The sequence below is a fragment of the Monodon monoceros genome, unplaced genomic scaffold (genome assembly GCF_005190385.1).
Source record: "Monodon monoceros isolate NGI ecotype Baffin Bay Population unplaced genomic scaffold, NGI_Narwhal_1 Super_Scaffold_15, whole genome shotgun sequence".
Classification (NCBI taxonomy): domain Eukaryota; kingdom Metazoa; phylum Chordata; class Mammalia; order Artiodactyla; family Monodontidae; genus Monodon; species Monodon monoceros.
Window position 1 is genome coordinate 69,607,572 of NW_021703771.1, and position 19,630 is coordinate 69,627,201.

The following is a 19,630-nucleotide window of genomic DNA, read 5'->3' on the forward strand; positions in this document are numbered from 1 at the left end:
TATATATATATATATATATATATATATATATTAAGTCTGCTATAAAATAATCACCCTTACAGCTGATTTCTTGAAATATCATTTTGGAAACAAAAACATCTACAATGAATTATCAGAGTTATTTTTAGGAGAAAGTTAGAAATCTTGCATCATAACAGTTTGTTTTTATTCTTCTTCAATAATAATGCCTCTCCTATCTATTTCATGAGACATCATCCTTTTTCTTAACAAAAAATTTGATCAAGTTCTAAAATGTTGTTTGTCAATGGGGAAGAATTTCCAAACATAACATCATTTGTTGAACAAACATTTATTGAACATGATCTGCCAAATATTGTTCTAAATATTGGGAATAAAGTACAAAAAACCCCTCACAGAAAAATCCTGAATGAAGCCTACATTTTAGTGGGATAAAGCAGATAGCAAACGATTACATGTCAAAAATTAAGTACACAGTACATACCAGTCACGCCTTAAAGTGACTGTACCCACAGTTCACAGAACACAGCCTCATGAGAGTGGTTACCAGACTCCTGACCCACAGAAATCATGAGAGATTAAATAAATTATTATCATTTTTTAAAGTCATTAAATTTTTTTTTTTTTTTTTTTGCGGTACGCGGGCCCCTCACTGTTGTGGCCTCTCCTGTCGCGGAGCACAGGCTCCGGACGCGCAGGCTCAGCGGCCATGGCTCACGGGCCCGGCCGCTCCGCGGAATGTGGGATCTTCCCGGACCAGGGCAGGAACCCCTGTCCCCTGCATCGGCAGGCGGACTCCCAACCACTGCGCCACCAGGGAAGCCCCTAAAGTCATTAAATCTTGAAGTGATTTGTTATTCACCATTAGACAAATAATAAGTTGTTTGTAACAATAATTCAAGTATCTTCTTAGTACCTACTTTGTAATAGCTTTGTGTTTTCAATTGGTTGCATGATTATTTTATGGTAAATGTCATGATGTCACTAGAAAATATGCATTTTTCTCCAGGCAGTGCTTGGAAAGTGTAAGGCCAACTGGCCCGAGGCAGGGGAACACAATCAGATGCACAGGTTGCATCAGAACGAAATTCTCCGGACCACCCAGTTCCAGAAACTGCCCTGGAGACATTCCGGACCACCCAGTTCCAGGAACTGACCTGGGGACTTTGAACCCGGCCCAGCCTTCCCGCCTTTCGAGGGGCGGGACCAACGGTCCCCCAGGATACCCGAAAAGACCACCAAATAAGGAATACCCTGCGCCCTCCCAGATTCACCACACCCCTTTCCCTTCTTCCCCTATAAAATCTTGCCCAACCCTCGCCCGGGTGCGACTTCTCTGGCCCCTTTCTCTCGGACCAGTGAACCTTGCCCGGGAGCGCTCCCTAATAAAGCTCACTTGAAGCTTTCCTCTGTTTAAGTGCCGTTTAAGATTCGACCTTACAGAAAGCAGTTGTTAATATATAGTATCATTCTTAGAAGAGCCTGATATTTCTGAGGAGCTACAGGTATCACTAAATGATCGGGCTCTTTCAAAGGAATGTGAATTCCTATCCAGAGAACCTAATTTTCTGTGCTGCTTAGCCTCAATTACTCCTTAACATTCTTTTCCTAGAAAGAATGCTTCTAGGTAATTACAATACCTGAACGGTGCTTGTCACAATAGATATTCAAAAAGAGGATAAATCTCTTCCCCTCACTTTCTTTATTTTTCATAGGTTAATTCTAACTTTCAACAAATAAAACTAACGTTGAGTTTAATAGATTTATATCTAGACAATAAAAGTATCTGTTACCTGTTTTCCAAGCCATTAACTGACTTGAAGGCAATTTAAAAATGCATAGTATGTATTCTTGGTTGACCATACAGGATTGGACTTTTACAGATTGCCGTGGTTCCCCCTGTTAAAGTGGTAGCCTCCACCAGCTGAGGAGAGAATGGAGCATATTGCCCTTTCAGCCCAGAATATCTATACAAGGAGGAAAATCCCCACATTTATGTATTTCAAATAAACCTATTATATATAAGGCTGGGAGTTCTTTGTAAAAACAACAGCAACATTAACAACAACAACAACAAAAACCTCTTGGAGTTTCCACCTGAATCAAATCTTTGGAACAAATGATGATTTCATTGATTTCTGCATAAGACAACGTTGCAGGTCAAAACACAATCTACTGGTAGCATGTGTTATTTAGCTGCTAATCTTAAGAGAAATCTTTATACAAACTTATTACAGCATAGCTAATTTGCAGCCATGCTTAAAGATTCTTCTTACTGCGCTGTGAAGGAATTCATATTATAGGTTTCTGACATAAGTACGCTAACATTCACTCAGTGTTTCTCCAGGGAAGCCTGCACTTAAATGGCAAATGTATTTGCCCCGAGGCATATGACAATTGTCTTACTCTACTTTTTACATCCTATTTATACTTGATTCTTCAGACACTTTGAAGTGGTACTTCATTTGGTGGCAATGAAAGATCAATGCATTGATCCTTTTAAGTGGATGGCAGACAAATGCAGCTTGTCTTTCTATTTCAATATCATATAACATCATAGAGCGCTGGAATATTGACACATCACATTTCTGACCAACTTAAGGTCTTCATAATTAAAAAGGAGACACACCATTGGAGAGATACTGCAGGCACTGCACACACTGAGCAGCAGTACTCAAAGTGTGGTCCCTGTACCAGTAGGACCAGCAACATTTGGGAACTTATTAGAAGTTATTGGGTCCCACCCAAACCTACTGCATCAGAAACTTTAGGGGCAGGGCTCAGCATTCTGTGTTTTAACAAGCCCTCCAGGGGACTTTGATGCAGGCTATAGTGTTATAGTTTGAGAACCAATGATATAGGACATTCCTAGCCAAAGAATAAGACAGATCAGGATACTGAACCCCTGTTAGGCCTGATGCAAATGTGGATTAAAAAATAAGACATGACTGGCATTTGTACTTTCTTCTTGGTTAACTTGATTTCTATTTAAAGTCAGAAATCTACGGATGATAAAATTAAGTTGCTTCATAGGTGAAGCAAATTTAAATAAAGGACTTGAGATGAGGAAGTTTTCTGGTAGGGGGTGTATCTTCAGACAATATTCCTTAACAGGAATCTGGGAATGACATACTACAGAAAGTCCTCATGACATTTCTAAGTTTTACCACTGGGAGAGACTGAAGGACACCATCATATCTGCCTTTCAGAGGAAATGCCAGTTAAGTGAATCAGTATGTCAGTATCCATAAAATGGCTCTCTGGAAGTTTGATTAGGATTGCATTGAATCTATAGATCTGGTTGGAAAGAATGGACAGCTTGACAATATTGTGCCTTCTTATCCATGAACATGGACTATCTCTTTATTTAGTAGCTCTTTGATTTCATTCATCAGAGTTTTGTCATTTTCTTCATATGGATTTTGTATATATTTTGTTAGATTTGTACCTAAATCTGTATATATTTTATTTCCTTTTCTTGTCTTATTTCATTAGCTAGAACTTCCAGTATGATGTTGATAAGCTGTGGTGAGACAGCATATCCTTGACTTGTTCCAGATTTTAGTAGGAAAACTTTGAGTTTCTCACCATTAAGTATGATGTTAGCTATAGGTTTTTTGTAGATATTCTTTATCAAGTTGAGGAAACTCCCTTCAATTCCTAGTTTGTTGAGAGTTTTTATCATAAATGGGTGTTGGAATTTGTCAAATGCTTTTTAAGCATCTCGATACAATCATGTGATTTTTCTTTAGCCTGTTGATGTGTTGGACTACATTAATTGATTTTTGAGTGTAGAACCAGCCTTGTAAACCTTGGATGAATCCCACTTGATCTTGGGGGTAAGGATATTTTTATTCATTCAAGCTTTCAACAAGTTATCTGTTGATCTTTTTACCAGGTAATGGGCTATAGAGGTAAACGAAATAAAATTTCAGCTCTTATGGAGTTGATTTTCTTTTCTATTGAGGAAGATGGAGAAAATGTATAAAATGAATATATGTCAGATGGTGATAAGACCTTAGAGAAAATAAAGCAATAGGGGGATAGAATGACGTGGTAGAAGGGAAGGTGCAATTTTGTGTAGAATTCTCAAGTCAGCCTCACTGATAAGCTGACATTGGAGCAGAGGCTCAAAGGAAGTGAGACAGTGGGCCATGCGAGTACCTGGGGGAAAAGCATTGCAGACAGAGGGAACACTCATTTCAAAGGCCCTGAGAAAGCATGCTTGAGAATGCTCCTGGTACAAGAAGCACCCTGAGGATGGAACAGAAGGATAGAGGGGCAGTGTGGGAGTTGAGGACAGAGAGGTGGCAGGGGCTCAGATCGGCCAGGGCCTTCCAGCCTTCATGAGGATTAGGTTTCTCTCTGAGTGAGCTGAATAACCATGAGAGAATTTTGCACAGAGCTAGGACATTATCTGTCATGTATCTTAAAACGATCACATTGGTGGCTGTGTTGGGAAAATGCTCTAGGAAGCTGTTAAACAATCCAGCTAAGAGTGAGTATGGCAGGGGCTAGGTGGCAGCTGTGGAGGTGATGAAAAGTAGTTGGAGTCCAGATGTATTTTGAAGGTGGACTGATGGATTAGATGTGAAGGATGAGAGAAGAAAAAGATCTTTGTCTTGAGTAAGGGAAAGATGGAATGCCATTTAATGAGATACTGAAAAAAACCCAACCAGTAGCTTTATTCTTATACCATTAGTTAACGAAAATTCCAATTAACAAATTCATTTCATTTTTTGAAAGTTTTGGGAGAAGACTTTCCTTCTATAAGCTTATATTCCTTTAGTGAATATCTGTAGCCAATACCATGGACTTGAACTCTGGGGCCGGTTCTTGGTAAAGCCTCCCATTCTGCACATAGGAGAGGATAGCTTGTCCATGGTTCCCTGTAGAATAATTGCAAAGGGTGGGTGGGGATGTTAGCTTTAGTGTCTCAGTGGTGCTTATTAAAGGAGGGAGGGAAGGAGAGAGGGAGGGAGGGAGGAAGAAAGGAAGGAAGGCAGAAGGAAGGAAGGAGGTAAGGAAGAAGGGAGGGAGGATGGAAGAAAGTTAGGAACCATTTAACCCCAGCTTCTTAAAGGCAGAGGCATCAGGTCTACTTATGGTCCTCTTGAGGCAGGTGAAGACTTTTCAGTGGGAAAACTAATGTCACAGAGTGATATTATATTAATGTTATGACATATTCAAATGTGTGGACAGACGCTGTCCACACCACAGGTTCAGAATGCAGTAAATTCACATTTAAAACCCTTGAAGTACGATGTATCAAAACTTACAAGATTACATCCTTTTTTCTTAGATGATTTAATTGATAGGCTTGAAGGACAATGAAGGTGAGTTCTGCCATGATGAGCTGGTGTCCATAATGATAAAGACATCGAGTGTATTTGCAAATTCTCTGTCAGTGGATAGCAAATCTTTTGCTACATGGCAAAGTTAATTATACAATTACATTTCAATTGCTTTCAAATGTTTCCATTTATGTGTCCAAGGGCAGTCTTTTACTACAATACAAATATTCTTTCTGTGGCTCCGCGCTGGCAGTTCAACATCAGATTCAAATTTAAGAGCAAAATATGACAATCTTCCAAATATCCTTGGCAAATAATATGGTCACCTAAATTTGTAATATCAGTGACACCACTTATTACACAATATTCTTAATATTACAAACCAACAGAGCTTATACTAATGAAGTAAAAGTCAAATATATGGAATTTTCCTTTTGATACATGGTCTGTGTTATTACCATGGAAAATGATTAAGTATTTCTTGACTTATTGTTCTCAATTTTGTACCCCCCAGAGATATTTGCTTATGCCTGGGAGCATTTTTGGTTGTCATAATTTTGGGGGTGGGGTATGCTAATAGCATCTCATGAGTAGAGGCCAGAGATACAGCTAAACATCTGATGGAGCACAGGACATTCCCCACAAGAGTAATCTAGCCCAAAATGTCAGTCAGTAATGCTAAGGTTGAGAATCCCTGACTCATGCCATTGCTCATAGCTCATTCCACAGCTCACATCACAAATGCATTCCTTTAGCTGAGCCTTACAGTTCAATCGTTCAACTCAATATTTGAGTGTCAAAGGAAGATTGGCACTATATTGCGTCTCTAGGATGGGAAGAACCCACTAGGTTGAAGTTATAAGATTTACAGTCATTAGCTGAGTTGGAAGACCATATGATTCTTTATTGGAAACTGGCAAGTGTGCCAAATTAAGGCTTTACTAAGAATATCGTGAGGGTTAACGAGTCTTTGAAAGATAATAGTCACCTTTGTGTCTAAGAACTTTATCTATGCATTCTTCTTTTTTTTGCGGTACGCGGGCCTCTCACTGTTGTGGCCTCTCCTGTTGCGGAGCAACAGGCTCCGGACTCGCAGGCTCAGCGGTCATGGCTCAACGGGCCCAGCCGCTCCGCGGCATGTGGGATCTTCCCGGAACGGGGCACGAACCCGTGTCCCCTGCATCGGCAGGCGGACTCTCAACCACTGCGCCACCAGGGAAGCCCTATCTATGCATTCTTTATTCATTCCAATCCCATGGCTATCTATTCAGTTGAGTGTCAGTTACAGCTAGCTATTCGAGATGCTCCACACACACACATTTTAACTGTGGCTGCCAGATATCAATGAGATTCACAGGCCCCCAGTACAATATTCTCCACAAAATATGCCTGATATTTTGAAGACCATCTGTCTCATTTTAATCTAGAATAGGCTCTTCTAAAGCTTTTGCATGCCAAATGACTTTTAAAAAACCAAAAAAGCCTTGTGCTGTGTTAAAAAGTGTTTTTAAATGTTTTTATTGAGATATAATTCATATACCATAAAACCCAGCCATCCGAAGTGTACAATTCAATTTTTTAAGTATACTCACAGAATTGTGTAACTATCACTACAATCTAAGTTTAAAATATTTTCATCATGCCATAAAGAAACCTCATGCCCCTTAGCAGTCACTCCACATACCCCAGTACCCCCAGACCTAGGCAACCACTAATGTACATTTTTGATTCTATAGATTTGACTATTCTAGACATTTCATATAAATAGGAGCATATAGTATTTTTACTACTGGTTTCTTTCACTTAGCATGTTTTCAAGATCCATCCTTTTGTAGCATGTCTCAGTACATTTTTTCTTTACTGTGTCCAAATAATATTCCATTGTAAATATATACATTTTGTTTATCCATGTATCATCTGACCGACATTTGTGTTGTTTCCACTTTTGTATATTGTAAATAATGCTGATAAGAACAAGTTTTAGGGTGGGGGCCCTAATTCAATATGACTTGTGTCCTTATAAGAAGAGAGACACTAGGGGTGGATGCACACGGAGGAGAGACCATGTGAGGACACCTTGATCTTCAACCTCTAGCCTCCAGAACTGTGAGGATAAAATTCCTGTTGTTTAAGCCACCCAGACTGTGGTATTTTGTTATGGCAGCCCTAGATGACTAATATTCCTGGGAATGGAATTGCTGGGTCATATGGTAACTCTATGTTTAACAATTTGCAGAACTGCCAAATTATTCACATTCAAGTCATTGTATGGATATATGTTTTCTTTTCAGTAAACACTTAGGAGTGGCATAGCTGGTAAGTGTATGTTTAACTTTTTAAGAAATGGACAAACTGTTTTCCAAGGTGGCTATACCATTTTACATTCCCACCAGCACTATATGAGGGTTCCAACTTTCCATTTCCTTGCCCAAACTTGTCATTGTTTTGATTGTAGTCATCCTAGTGGGTGTGAAATGATATTTCATTGTGTGTCTTTTTTTTTTAATAGAGTTCATTTTTTTTAGCCATTTTAGGTTCACAGAAAAATTGAGCAGCACGTACAGTGTTCTCAGAAACCTCCCACCCATCTCCACCTACCCCCAAGTCTCCCACTATCAATATCACACATCAAAGTGGTAAATTTGTAACTTGTTACAACTGATGAACCTATTTTGTCACATCGTTATCACTCAAGGTCCATAGTTTACATTAGGGTTCACTCTTGGTGGTGTAGACTCTATACAGGTTTTGACAATATATAGTAGCATGTATCCACCATTGTAGCCATCATACAGAATTGTTTCACTGCCCTAAAAATCCTCTGGGCTCTGCTTATTCATTCCTCTCTCCCCCTCCACCAACCTCTTCATTAGGGTTTTGATGGTTTTGATTTACATTTCCCGAGTGACTAATGCTGTTGATCATCTTTTCATGTGCTTATTGGTCACTTATCTTCCTCAGAGGGGAGATATATGTCAAAGTTTACAGACTTTCAGTTATGAGTATGTACAGTATGATGACCATAGTTAATAATATTGTATACTGAAACTTGCTGAGAATATATCTTAAGTCTTCTTACCACACATACACACAAAGAGTTAATTATGTGAGGTGATAGATGTGTTAATTGTCTTATTTTGGTAATCATTTCACAATGTATATGTATATCAAATCATCACACTGTATACCTTAAATATATACAATTATATTTGTCAATTATTCCTCATTAAAGCTGGGAAAAAAAACCCCTTAAGGTTAGAATGGCTACTGTTTGTACTGACTACCTGAGAATCGTATTTGAGGGCAACCATGTTTAGTGATATTATATTGTAGCAATACAAAATATACATGATGTTTTTTGAAGTAATTTTATAGAACTCTTAGACTTCTTAAGATTTTGATGTTTTTGTTTTGAAATAAAAATATTTCTATTAAAAAAATCCTTTGCCCATTTAAAAATTGGATTATTTGTCTTTTTATTGTTGGATATCAGTGCTTTTTAAGGTCCAGTTTGCCTCCAACTGAAAAGGAAAACGACCCACGATTTTGTCTAGTATAAGAGACACACTATAGTGTCTTATCCTGAATGGTAGTCTCCTCAACAGGTTTCACTCTTTCTTTACATCTGGGATCCGCTGTTGCCTTGTGATTTCAGGGCAGAGGCACCACTTTTCTTGGCAGCTGGATTCATAGGCGTCCAAAAGAAACAGATAGCTTTAGGCAATTTTCAATCAATCTTAGAGAGATAATAGTGTAACAATTCGTTCCTGATATCACAAAGAACAGATTCAAACAGCACTTCTTACAATTAAATATGAAACACACAGGAATAGTGCAGTTACAGGAGAAGTGTTAACTTATTTCTCAGTGTTTATTGGCTAGTGCTCTTTAACGGACAGGACGTTTGCAGATGTCTTAGTAACCCACACAACCCTGCTCTGGCGTGGACCGTGCTTACCAGTTATTTCAACCAATTAAATTCAGCAGCTATTTACTGCACACCCAAAGAGAGGCAATGCCTGTTCTGCTGAATTCACTGAATTCTTTGATAAATGTTTAAAAAGAAATAGTTGTACGTTTACTAACTTTTTAGAAAAGGAAATAGCAGCCTCCCTTTTTTGTTATTTATTATTCACTTGGCTAAAGAGATTCTGGAACTTAACACCACGTATTCTCGGAGAAAGAAAAATCTAAAATGGAAAACACCACAGTGCTTCATCTACAAGATTTAAAAGAGCCTTAAAGTTCACTTGTACTTAAAATCTTTCAGAAACGATTTCACTATCTCCTTTGAGAACTCATTTTGTGTTTAAAATTTCCTTTCTCACAGATAATCAAAATCATGCTGGATGCTTCAGGCCTATCCTCCTCTGCATTCAGTAGACTAGCTCCTCCCTGCTGACATCTTATAAGGATGAAATTCTTCACACTTTCTTTGCCTGATAGTATAGTAGCTCCCGTATTCACTTACACAGATGACATGTGATTGCCAAATAAATGGATGGGAATAAAGGTGTTGGTGCTGATCTGATATTAAATAAGAGGAAGCTTAATTTCTCCTTTATAAATAACCCTCCACTCTGTGTAAGTTCCAGTATCTTCTTTCCACATCTTAATGGATATCCTTGCCTATCCCTAGAATGTGTACATGCCACACCAGAGGCCACTAATGAGCCAATGATACTCATAAACTGTCTTTTTTTGGGTGCAATCTTTATTCTTTGATGTTTAAGTCATGGCTAAACACTTTGGGGTATGTTTTCTTAGAAACATTACGATGCTATTTAAAAGTGGTAGCATAAACCCTATCACCCATTTGTTTCCCCAAGGGTAGTGTATGAGTCGGAGTTCAACCAGAGAAACAAAACCAGGACTTATGGCAAGGTATTGGCTTATGTGACCGTGGAGGCCAGTTAGGCAAGTCAAGTCCATAGGGTAGGCTATCGGGAAGGGCAGGCTGGAACTCTCAGGCACGAGCTGAAACTGCTGCTCACAGATGGAATTTCTTCTTCTGGGAAGTTTCACTTCTGCTTCGAAGGCCATTCAACTGATTAAACCAAGCCTGCCCAGGTCATCCAGAATAATCTCCCTTACAGTCAGCTGATTATGGACTTTAATCATATCTGTAAAACACTGTCACAGCAACACACAGTGTTTGGATAACTGGGATTACAGCCTAGACAAAATGCCTCATAAAACTGAGCATCACAGGTGACAAGTATCTCTGTGGTCATAGAGCAGTCACAGAGTATCAGTTTACTTTGTATTCATACGGAGATGGCTTTTGGTTTAAAGTCAGCTGTTATAAGCAACCTCAACCATTTAACTTTTTTTAAAACAAAGTGTAAGATGCAAAATTAAATGGAACTCCTTGTTCTACAGTCCACCAGACTTGCTGTCGCTGCGTGGGTAGACTTCTTTCTACAGTGGGCCTTTGCCTATGATCAATAAAATTGTGTATATAGCAACTTACCACAAACTTGGCTAGAAAAATTTAGCCCATTCCCTGCCTTGTTCTTGATGAGGAGACAATGAAGATAATTTAAAAATGGTCTATTGTAGTTGTTCGCAAAATTTTTGGTCTCAGGACGTTTATGTGCATCAAAGTTATTGAGGACTCTATAAAGACCTTTTGTTTATATGGGTTATGTCTTTGTCAGTTTGGGCTGCTACAGAACTCTCTCCAGGGAGCTGCAGACTGTATACAATTTGGGGGGCTTATCCTCTGAAGCTCATCTGGGAAACCTCTTCCTCCCAAGGGCCCACTGACTCCAGGTTAGGACACTTGGGTGGGGGTCTGATAAGTACCCTTTTACGTGATGGTGAATAAACTGCTCTTCCAGTACCTAGACATACAGTTTTAAAACCAAGGAGGAAAAGAACAAACAGGAAGGAAGGGAGAGAGAATTAAACAGTGGTTTACTCAGTAAAGATCTTTTTTTTTTTTGCGGTACGCGGGCCTCTCACTGTTGTGGCCTCTCCTGTTGCGGAGCACAGGCTCCGGACGCGCAGGCTCATCGGCCATGGCTCACGGGCCCAGCCGCTCCACGGCATGTGGGATCTTCCCGGACCGGGGCACGAACCCGCGTCCCCTGCATCGGCAGGCGGACTCTCAACCACTGTGCCACCAGGGAAGCCCTCAGTAAAGATCTTTATGGTGATGCTTGAAAGACCAAAGCCATTTAAGTAGGAAACGTGCTAATCTTTTGCTGTATGTATATGGAAAGATCATGAGTAAAAGTAATCCTCCCTTAAAAACAACTCACTGCATAAACTGGATGTCTACTTAATCGAGTCATCGTTAACAACTTGATAGGAAGGCGAAGTGCTATGTAACATCTTTACTTGTACTGTATCATGCTGGTAGACAATTCTCTGGGAAGCTGAATGAGTTCAGGGTAGAAGCGGCCACCTGCAGCATATAAGCAGTAATCTGATTATCAATTAAAAAGTGAAAAGCACTGAGGAAGTTTTAATTAAGCAATATTCCACAATGATGCTTTTAACAGTTTTATAGCTAGCTAATCATTTATAAACATTCTAATACAATAGAGCGAGATCAGGGACTAAAATACATTCCCTTTTAAAACACAGGTTTGCACTGAGCAAAGAAGACAATATTCTGTGACAGCCAAAGGAAAATATACTCAGTATGGTCAACAAACAGTAGTGTTTTCATTTTAGTTGATGGACATTTTTACAAACAGTCTGGAAAAAAAAAAACTGGGTGTAGCACTCATTTGATTGGGAAGCAGGGAAACAAAGGGGCATAAGGTGCCTTTATAATTCTGAGCTCAGAATTAGGGATGTGGCAAATATACATGAAATGGTCTTGAAAGAAAATAAGCGCAGGTCACCTCAGTAGATATACCCCAAATAAATTATTAATAAAGTGAGGAGGAAGTAGTTTCTAAGGAAATCTGGGCACAGATGTTTGCTCTGTAAGACACGGAGAGTTCAGGGATCAGAACTGTGAGACATACAAATCACGGATCTGAAAAGATCCCATGTGTTGAAAATAGGTCCTTGCTCAAAATTGCTCCTTGAATAGGCTCTATCAAGGATGTGGAACATAATAGCAGGTTTATTAGGAGACAAAGATACCAAAGGGGTTTGGAGAGGGAGTTCTTTAAGTAAAGGCTGAAGGTATGGAATATCTGAAAGGCAGAAAGCAAAAGTTACCTAATAATTTAATAATAATAATAGTCACCCATACAAAGAATCATTACACAGATAATGGAGGTTAAATTTTATTTCTATTTTGCAAGTAAAAAGCATATGCTGTAGTACAAAAGATTTGGTTTCAATATAACAAAGTCAGTTTTAATGGACAAAATCAGTCTTGAGAGTCACTGATATTAAATAACGGAATAGGGTTAAGGGATGGTACGGGAACTTCAAAGACAAGGTATGCAGGTCTCTGAAAGGCTGACTGAAGGCATGGGAAAGCTGGAGATGCCAACTTTGGTCCCAGCCAAGTTCTCCTGCTATTTTCTGTACGTGATACTGTCTGTTATTCAACTCAGAGGCAACACCATATACCCACTGTGAGAACTGAATTCCCTTTGGGTTTATCAATTACTCACACAGCCTTCCTCTAAAGGAAGGCTTGCAAGTGGTTCATATTCAAGCCTTACGTGTGATAGTGTTTATATCACATTCACAATGTAACAGAAGTACATAGAAATTCTTGTAAATTATATAAAATATAGAGTTGATTGATCCCACTTTGAAGAAGCATCATTGAGGATTAGATTTCCTTTATCAGAGTAGACAGGTTTAAAACACATTGCTTGTACTGTACCGTTTTAATAACATTTCATTTTTATATTGATATGTCAGTTAGAAATTAAGAAATGGCATATAATTGTGGGATTTCGTTTAAATTCTAGAAAAACTGAAAGATACTTTTTATTCAGCTTAACTAAGGCTGAGGTCTTCTAGCACAGGTGATTTTTGCATTTCTTGAAGATTATCCTGTAGTTTAATAAACATAAAGAACTCAAGCACACTAAATCTTGGGAGGACTAGTAAACGAGAGCAGAAGATTTAAAAGACATCATTTCTTCCTTTGTCTACTTAACAAGGTAACTTGAGTTGATGATTAATCTTGCATTATTAAATTCAAATCCTAAATATTTTGACAAGTATTGTTAAGTTTGATAATTGTTTATAAAGAATTTGTGGTTATATGTTGAATTATCAATGTAGAGAGTTTTCAGTTTGTTGTTATTAATATGATATGAAAGGGACCAATCCCTAATACTGTATCCCTAAAACATGGGCCATTCTACTGAGATCACATACAGAGAGAAAAGTTGAAGCTGCAATAGACATAGTAAAGCTACCTGGGTTTGAAGCAAAAGACTAAGGAATTAGGTATATGTATTTCACATTGTATATAAATAAGTCTTTTCAGTCCTAGTAAGCTCACTTCGATTCTTTAAACAGAGATGTGGCCCCAGATCCAAATGCATTTCAGCTAAGGACTCGAACTACCTCATTTTTTTTTCTCACTGGTTCATTAATAAAGCACCCATTTAAGAACAACTATTTATAAGTATAGTGATATTTCAGAGAATATAAAATGATGGAAGGAGGAAACAAAGAAGTCCTTTGCTTGCAGCCAAGATGTGGGGACGAGATCTGAATTTGTTCTGAACAATCATTTGGGAGAAGTGTCACAACAGTTTTGAAGAAACAATAAATGTCTATAAAATATAGGATTCTGTGGTATAAACAATTTTGACACCTTTTGTCGAGAGACCAAAACAAACAAAAAACAACCCCCCCAAAAAAACAAAAACAAAACAAAAAAACAAAACAAAACCCCCAAAGCCACGCAGTATGTTCTATGGATCAGAAATTAAATAAATCCCCAAATTTCAATTTACACTAAAATATTTATTTGATAATATTTTACAGAAATAAATAAGAGCAGGTTTTCTCTAATACAGATAGGTATATTTATATATTTATATTTCTTTTTTTTTACAAAATTAAAGCATATCAAATTGTTTTCCCTAAAACTGTAGCGCAGAAAGGAATACTAGGAAACAAAAAGAAATACTGAAATATGTTCATCATTAAATTATAACCATGGGCCTTCTGAATCTCTACAAGGTATATGATTTAGAGAAAGAACATGAGATTTGCAGTCAGGGGACCTTGGCTCCACTGTTTACTTGCTGTGTGTCATAGGCACATTTCTCAATATTTCTGAATCTCAGTTCTCTACCTTTCAAACAGGAATGATATTAATTATATCAACTTCACAGGACTGTTGGGCAAATTAAGCACGTGAATGTATAGGAAAGCTCTTTATAACATGTAAAGAGCTACAAAAATAATAGTTCTGTTTAATATTTCATATAAAAGAATCAATGCATATCTTCCTTCAACTGAAGAAAATAAGCACCAAAAATGTGTGTGTGTTTTCTTCAGTTGAATTATGTCACCTTATAAACCAGAATAAGAAAATGCACCTTAACTAAGCACCAAAGCCTCTCGGACAAATGTGATCCAGGGTATATTTCTATTACAGTTTTCTGGGCAACTAAGTAGGAGCTAATGAGTCCTGAGGGTCATTTAAAACTCTGAAGGCTCAAAGAAAACAAATCAAGAACATCTGTATTGCATCAAACGGCTAGGATACAACAAGCTACTCCTTATTTAGCAATTTCAAAGTCCATTAATTCTTCACAGAAGAAGAAACACTAGGTTATTATCACTTGCAATTATTTGCTTATGTGAATATGACATTCTCTTGCTCCAAAGATCAAATACTAGTCCTTGAGGAAAGTACTAGTGGAATGAAATAACAAATCCTATCATAAATTTAGATATTAATGATTAAAAGTCTAGTTACACAAGAACACGGGAAAGGAAAAGAACCCAGGACATTAGTATAATAACGATAAAAAAAACCCCTGCCATATTGCCATGTTATAATAATAAGAATTGAAATGATAAACACTGCAATATTTACAGATACATCAATCTTAAAACATGTAAAAACTCAATAAGACAAATTAAAAGTAGAGAAAGCAGTTTAGATAATTTTAAGGAAAGTAAACATTAATACACTTAGAAAGGCTAAAGTTAACTGCTTACACTGATAATACTTAACATAGAATAGAAATACTTAAAGTGTGCCGTGTTTTGATTTTTAGTGGCAAGATACAGAGAAAAGAAATAATTGCCTAATATTAACTTATTGTTAGGAGTTGCATTACTCTAAAGTTACTATTTATGGAGTTACAGTCTACATCTACTCAAAGAATTAGGAGCTAACATAATTCACCATCTTTTAAAAATATCACTAATAAGATATTGGTGAATCATGTGCTAAAGATACTGAAGGCTCTTTCAAAGATGAGATCTAGTTGGTAGAGTATACCAGGTCATGTACAAGGAGACTAGTTGACTTACTCTGTTATTCTAACTCTTTTTAAGACTGATCTTACCAAAAGAAAAGTACACATTACCTCTCTTAATTCCCTCAGATAGAGGTACTCTTTGGAACAAAAACAAATATTTTATTCGGAGTGTAAAATTAAAAATCTTTATAGCTATTGTGGAAACAGTATACTGGAAAGGACTCAATAACTACTAGGACACTGTACAACTGAAAAAGAAATAAATTCATTCAACTAAGAACACTGTTTACTGACATCTATTGGATTGTTTAACTTATAACTTTATTCTTTAAACTATGAAAAATTTAAAACACATTAAAGTCTGTGGACTGAATCAAGTGTACTTCATTCAAGGTCTTCAGTTTCTTTGGTAAATAGGTCTGCCAGATCAGCCACAGTCAAGACAGAGGCCTCGGAATGTTTCGCTGATGGGCTTGTGTGACTGCAGGATTTTGCAAGTGAGCAGAATCAGAAAGAAACCCCAAGGAATAAATTATTATATTTGTCTTTATAATAATAATATAAGACATAATAGTACATAATATTATATTCTTATATAAGAACATATTTGTTCTAAGTTTTTGTAATTGAGTTATAGGAAACTCCTGGAAGAAAGTAGGCAATGGGATCATTATTACAACTTGTTAAAATTAGTGAAGATTTCTATATACCATTTTCAAACTTGGTCATAAAATGTCTTTCTCTGCACAATTAATAAAACAAAGAAACAAAACCCCTGCCAGCTAGTACTAAAGCTCTCACCTTACAACTTACCTTCTTGGTATCCGAAGTTAATTTGTTTCAAGAAAAATCCAACAGCTCTTTTAATTGCTGTTTTATTGAGGCAGCTTATATATAAGCACTGAATTCTGTGACATATGGAAACACCACTAACAAAAAGCCTTCATGCTTGAGGCAAAAAGCTCTTGTGGTAGCCTTTCTTTCCCAGACCACCAATTAAAGAGAATTTCTGGTTTCCAATGGCTTCTCTGCTATGCAAAGTACCTCTGTGGAAACAATCCCTTCTAAGGCAATCATCTCTTCTGAGTATATCTTCCAATCATACCTATCTCACAAGGATTCAGTTAGGTATTAGTTTATGTTTCAAAATGACTTTAAAGAAAATTAATTAGGAAATAAATGTTAGGAAGTTTTATGATTCCAAACTTAAGTTTTCAAAATTAAGGCTGTTCTGGTCTCTCTGCTTCTGTTCTGCCTTTGAAATTAATGCCACAATTACCAGCCTAGTTTTAAGCCCAGACCTTTCTACCTGTGTGATGTATCAAGCAGCACTCTAAATTTCATGTTACAGCTATCAGACTAAAGCTTTTAGGTTGGACATAAAGATAGATTTCATTTAAAAGTAATCCAGTGGCAAAGAAATGTACGATAGTTCCTCCCTCCACCCCCCGCCCCAATACACATGGGTGATTTAAAGTATACTAGCTCTGAACTGAAGTTTCTTTAATAGTAGGACAGTTTAAATATTTTTATATATTACAATCCTTATTAATAAACTAAGTCAAATATAGAATGCCCAAAGTACTAACTGGGAAATTTTGGAGAGGTAAAATGCCATACCGTGCTTTTAAAAAGTATTTGCACTTAAATCTTCCGGTTGACTAAGTGGTCATCTAGGTGAAGAAGTTCTACACACCTATACAACCTTTTATGAACAGGAAAACTTCTCCTGTCCACTTGAAGTAAACTGTTACGTACCTCCTCTCGGCGGTTTTCAGCATTGCTTGCATTCTTTCTTCTATTGTTGCTTTAATTAAGAATCTGTGTACAATAGTGGGTCTAGAAGGCACATAACAATTATAAGTTTAAAAACACCTTAAAACAAATTAGAACAAACAAACTTCATATATTATATGTTATATTCGTCAGTCAGTTGGTATCTACCGTGGCAGGGACTAATCCAGGTGCTGGTGGGGGCAATGGTCAACAGTGAATACAACAAATGATTTAATCTGAGTGAACAAGTATCTATTGAGGGGAGACACACAAAATAAGATATTTTCAGGTGCAGACAATGACATGAGGAGGGTGACACTTGACTTGAAGCATGACTGATGGGGATGAGACAGCTAGTAAGCAAAGGAGGAGTGGAAGGGGCTTCCAGGTAGAAGCAGCAGCAAATAAATGCAAAGTCCTGGGAAGAGAATGTGCTTGGCACAAGCTTAAAATGTCTGAGGGGCAGAAAGAAGGCTAGCATGGCCAAAGCATGTTGTAAACCAAGGGCAGGGAGGTCAAATCACAAAGGGTCTCGTAGGACATGGCAAAAATTTGGATTCTTGCCATCAGTGGGTTTAATGCATGACTTGAATTATTCTTGGTTATACTTTAGAAGTTCTTTTGGCTGCTGTGTGGAGGACGGACTTTTAGGCAGAAAGTGGAGGCAGAGATGGCAGGTATCTGCATGACTTTCTTTTTTATCTCATTTCACATTTCTTTGTTCGGCTGTTACCTTCTTCATAAGAACCTCCATGCCTTCCTGCCCAGCCGCCTGCACTCTTAATCCTCTTTTCCTTGCTCCTAGCATAGTATATATTTCACTTATCATGCTTATTGTTTACCATTTGCCTCTCTACCAACCCCCTACAACTAGAGTTTAAGCCCTGTGAGGGCATCTCAAGTACTTAGAACAGTGCTTGGCACACAGGAGGAGCTCAATAAAAACTTACTGAATGAACTATGTGGGTATTGATGCAGCTAGACTGTTCAAGCTGGTGATGGAAAGATGAGGCACTTCTAATCTGACTGTATCTGTTTTCTCTGAATGAGGCAAGATCATCCTCAAAGGGGAGGAGGAAGATACAGGAGACTTAAGAGAGTCTCCTCAGAAAGTAGAAAAATCTATTTACTAGGGAAGCATAGTAGGATTGTAAAACAGTGTTGAGAGGCCTTTTTAGACTTGTGGCCTTACATCTGGGATGAGTCCACTGTATGCTTTAGAAGATAATGATAAGAACTCAATGTTTAAAGATATAACACAAAACCAAAAAGCAAAAAAGCCAACGCCCTGCTCCCCCGACCCCACCGCCAAAAACCCAAACCAAACAAAAAGGAATAACCCAATAAGACATAAGTACGTTTCAAATGCTACTTGGTAGTACTTTAGAACAAGCTTGCATTTATTACAATTATATTACTTTGCCATATTTTGCCTGATGAACATGTCTCTTTCTTGCTTGAGGTTAAAAGTCATCATTTGCTCTCCCAGCCACTGCTTACAAAGCAGGCCACATTTCTGAGGACGGCATATAAGACCTTGTCTCCTGCCACTCCTCTCCACATACTTTATACTCCAGCAATTTCACTTCTTAGGGTCCCTAGAAATATCATGTTATTTATTTCCTCTGTGTTTCTGCACAGGCAACTCTGGCTGTGTGAGCACCCTTTTCTAGCCCAACTTTGGAATAATTATTCCTTTAAGAGTCAATCTAATGAAGCCTTTCCTGACTCTCTAGGGCACAAGAGATCACTCCCTTCTTTTGTTACCACAGTACTTCTATTATATTTTCTCACACTCTACTATAATATGTTAAATCATGTTTCCTGTACCACATAGTGATCTCCTTGGGGAAACCAATGATGCCTTATGCAATCTGCATCTTCAGGATCTAGCATAACACCTGACATATGGTAAGTATTCGATCAATATTGATTTCATGAGTGCTTAGTATGGATGCATTTAAAAAAAAAATTCAAAGCATCTAACATCCAGGAGGTAATACATCTGAGAGACCTTATAAAGGATAATTGTCCATTCTGACATTTGAATAAAAGTAGTACATACTACATAATATCTACTATTAGGATTACTTTGCGCCTTAAACTAAACGAATTGTCTCTTAGAGTGGACCTGGAAGGCTGTATTTCCTAAGGGGAAGAATTTATAGAAGAGCTATTTGTTTTCAGTCATGTACAAAATAT

General features: G+C 37.7%; 1 protein-coding gene across 4 annotated transcripts in view; it reads right to left on the bottom strand.

Moving 5' to 3' along the window:
* Positions 1-14,161: 14,161 nt before the first annotated feature.
* The window catches only part of SHPRH (SNF2 histone linker PHD RING helicase), an 82,233-nt gene continuing 76,764 nt past the window's right edge, over positions 14,162-19,630 (bottom strand). For 2 of the 4 annotated variants that reach the window (XM_029223742.1, XM_029223744.1), the window contains exons 29-30: positions 17,411-17,491; positions 14,162-16,133 (exon numbers count right to left, since the gene is read on the bottom strand). In XM_029223742.1, the coding sequence (XP_029079575.1) occupies positions 16,037-16,133; positions 17,411-17,491 (178 nt within the window). In that variant the 3' untranslated portion in view covers positions 14,162-16,036. The remainder of the gene's footprint in view (positions 16,134-17,410; positions 17,492-19,630) is intronic. The other 2 variants (XM_029223745.1, XR_003793695.1) reach the window with 2 other exon arrangements.